This window comes from Parasteatoda tepidariorum, chromosome 2, assembly GCF_043381705.1.
Source record: "Parasteatoda tepidariorum isolate YZ-2023 chromosome 2, CAS_Ptep_4.0, whole genome shotgun sequence".
Taxonomy (NCBI): Eukaryota; Metazoa; Arthropoda; class Arachnida; order Araneae; family Theridiidae; genus Parasteatoda; species Parasteatoda tepidariorum.
Genome location: NC_092205.1, coordinates 87,199,937 through 87,203,402, shown reverse-complemented (window position 1 = coordinate 87,203,402; position 3,466 = coordinate 87,199,937). Strand labels below are relative to the sequence as shown.

The 3,466-nt window shown below is 26.9% G+C and overlaps 1 protein-coding gene across 1 annotated transcript; it reads right to left on the bottom strand.

Moving 5' to 3' along the window:
- Positions 1-632: 632 nt before the first annotated feature.
- On the bottom strand, positions 633-2,410 carry LOC139424905 (uncharacterized). Its single transcript, XM_071176999.1, has 4 exons — positions 2,334-2,410; positions 1,944-2,036; positions 1,261-1,377; positions 633-705 (listed from the first exon to the last, which is right to left on the bottom strand). The coding sequence occupies exons 1-4, from the start codon at positions 2,390-2,392 to the stop codon at positions 633-635; spliced, it is 342 nt and encodes a 113-aa protein (XP_071033100.1). The 5' UTR covers positions 2,393-2,410.
- Between the last annotated feature and the right edge of the window lie 1,056 nt (positions 2,411-3,466).

The following is a 3,466-nucleotide window of genomic DNA, read 5'->3' as shown; positions in this document are numbered from 1 at the left end:
TCCGGAAATGTCAATTCATTATATGCTTACTTATTTATTCTATATGCAAATAAAAAGACACTTATTTTATTTTTTTTGTTTTTTATTTTTTTTTATTTTCTGTGATATTAAATTTACATATTTAATACTATTGTATCATAACAATGTTCTAAATTGAATTGCACATTTCGAAAAATTGTAAGACTTTCACAGCAATTATATCTTTTATGTCGTCAAAGTTTTTTTTGTAGATAGAAACATTTCACAAGCGTTTTTGAAGTCTAATTATTTTTCTGTGATACAAAACTTTCACTTAAACTTCTGTGACGTTCTGTTGTTTCTGTGATGATCAAATTACAGTTCTTATATTTTCAGCCGAACATATTATTAAATTAAGTTGCATAGATTGGCAGATATAATGCTTTTACAAAATTGTTATCTTTTACAGTGCCTTTTTCTTTAAAAGCAACAATGCACCATTAAAATTTGCAAATTTCGATAGAAATATGGTGCAAACTTTTTCAAAGATGTTCGAAAATGGTCTGTTCAAAATTAAATTTTTTTGAACAACCTGCTGAACACTCTTGACAGGAAAGCGAAACAGCCTTTCTTTTTTATTTTGTTTCCAGCTTGTTCATCGCTTTCGCTGTCTCTTATGGCCATGTATCGCCATCTTCGTCACTTCCAGCTCTTAAGTAAGACTCACAAGAGTCATATCTCCAATATCTAAAATTTAAAGAGAATATTCTCGCATTACTATGAAGCTCATGACTGTATTTCTTGTTAAATAAAATTATTGTTTATATGCAAAATTTTATAGATAATAAATTGTGCTGAATTTTGGGTGTAATTTCTCACTGGTTTTCTAACAATACAATCTATTATTTACTTGTTACTGGAATACTATTTTTTCATAGAAAGTAAATTTTGTTTAAATTCAGCTCTCCCAGATGTTTTGCAAAAAGCAATGTTTTTGTTTCATGAGCTTGTTGTAAAAGTAGAAAAAATGGTGGAAAGTAAATTGTCTTAAATTTCAGATAAAGTGTTTTAAAAATAAAACAGTGTTTTTGTTACATAATCTTGCTTTAAAAATTTTTCGAGTCATTTATAGTCGTTAAAATTTTAAGCTTTATCAAGATATGAAAACAGATATTATGCGAATATGAAATATTACTCTATGTAAAAGAAATGGAAATTTCACACAAAAAAAAAATTGAAGCAATACATATGTTTTATGACTGAGTCTGTAATTTAAAAAAAATCCTGAAACAGTTTAAATACCTCCTTTCCGGAATGTCATACTCGATAGAATCCTTGTTATGAACTTTGTCCATGCTGTACAGTTTTGCAATCATTTTCTCAGTAAAATAACTGGAGTGCACCTTTTCATCGCTATCACTAAAAAGAAAATGAATTATGAAATTTAGCATATTTTTTTGTTACATGAACTTGTTATTGAAAATTATGTGTTTTGTAATTGTTCTTAGTTTTTGAACCACAATCAATTGTTTCGTGACTTCATTCATGCTTAGTGGCAAATTAAATCTTTCTGATTAAATATGTTTTGATTCTATCCCATATAAGGGCATCGTTCCTAAGTTTTGCAGTTTTGTTATTATTTTTATTTTTTGAGATAACACAGAGATGGTTTTATAATTTCAAAATTTCGAATGATTTACACCAGTCACTTGCATGTTCCATAATAATGCGCATCGAATAATTTTTATGCATCATTTTAGGTAAATTTATCATGAGTTTTTCTCAACATTGAGTTATTTATAAAAATAAAATTTATACGAGCTAAAAATATAACGGAAAAGTAAATTTCTTCCATTTTTAATCTTTAAAACAATTTTTTTATGTAATACGAATAATATTCAAGACGTGTTACAATCAAGTTAACAATACAAATAGTTTTACCAAAAACATTACCACGTACTTGAAGGATATACAAATTAATTTACCTTTTCATTTCAACCACCTCAACTTCGTCATTCATATTATCTCCATCAAATTTATTATTCATCTCATTCTTAAACTCCAATATCATTCTTTCTCTAAAAAAATAATAATTTTCATAGAATTTTTTTAAGTTCTAGCTATAAATTAAGTTATGGAATCTGACGCTAAAACGTGGTTTCTCTCTTAATAAAATAAGCATTCGCTTCATTTAATGCATTTGGATTTTTGACTTTCAAAAAAGTAAGAACAAGTAACTGAAAATAAGGTTTTGAATGGTTTAGTCAAGAGAGCTGTCTGAAATTTCGACACTTTTATTGCGTTTTACTTTTTGTTAATTTCACTTCTTAAGATAATTTGGAAACATTATTACAAATAATAACTTTTTAATATACCTTTCCTCAAACTCATCTTCGTCTTCCTCAGACATAACCTCTGCCTCTATCTCAATCATATCCTCATCACTTTCGATGCTAAAGATCTAAAAGAAAACAGTTCTTTCAATTCGAAAGTTTAAAATAGAAATTTTTAAGAAAACAAATATTTTTTATCTTATATTTATGTTGTATATAAAGTTTAGTTCAACATTTTCAAACATGGACTTTGTAACAACAGCTTATAACTTCATTCTAAGCAGCAAAACATTTGGTTACTAAGAATTATGATGTTTTATGGTAACATTTTTCATTGAATTATATTTCAAACTTTCCGTTGCTAGATCACGTGATATCGCGATATTCTTCCCTGCAAGTTGTGTTTTCTCATAACAATGGCACAGTATTTATTTAAATGAGCTTATTGTAAAATTTAAGAACTAAAATGGTTGCCAAAATATTTAAATTAAAATTTGATTTTGTCATTATGGATTATCCCTCTTCAATTTCAAAGTACAACCACCTGTACTCAGATGGAAATGAATGTGATAAAACAAAAAATTCTTAATTTTTTTCTTCATATTGCTAAGTGGCTCATTTTATGCTCTCTTTGGTCCCTAACCCCAAATGCATGCTTTTGAAATCATCTTAGTTTCTCTTTCAAACGGTGAATTTTTCTTTAAATATTACGCTAATGTAAAAGACTCTTTGTAATTACACTGCAACAAACTATTATTTTATAATAAGCTCATTCCATTTCTTTTGCATTTTTCCCTCAGGATAAGGTTTCTTAATTCGATTAAGTTTACCATAAGCAATGTAAATTGAAACTCAAAAATTATTTTTTTTAAGTTTTTACATTCCGTTTACATTCAGATATTTTGCAACTTAGATTAGTTTTCCAAAATAACGAAAAAAAGACTATAATAAAAGTTGAAATCTGATATTTTAGAGAATTGCTACTTACTCGACATCGACATTGTTCTCATCCACTTCACTTTCCTCATCACAAGCTAAAATATTTGTTGAAATAAATCTTATTTAGAAATAAATTAAATCTCTCGTTTAAGAAAATATATTTTTTCAAAATTTTATAGATACATTAATGTCATTGTAATTTTTAGGTAAAATCTTTGCTTATTCCCCAGTTCTTA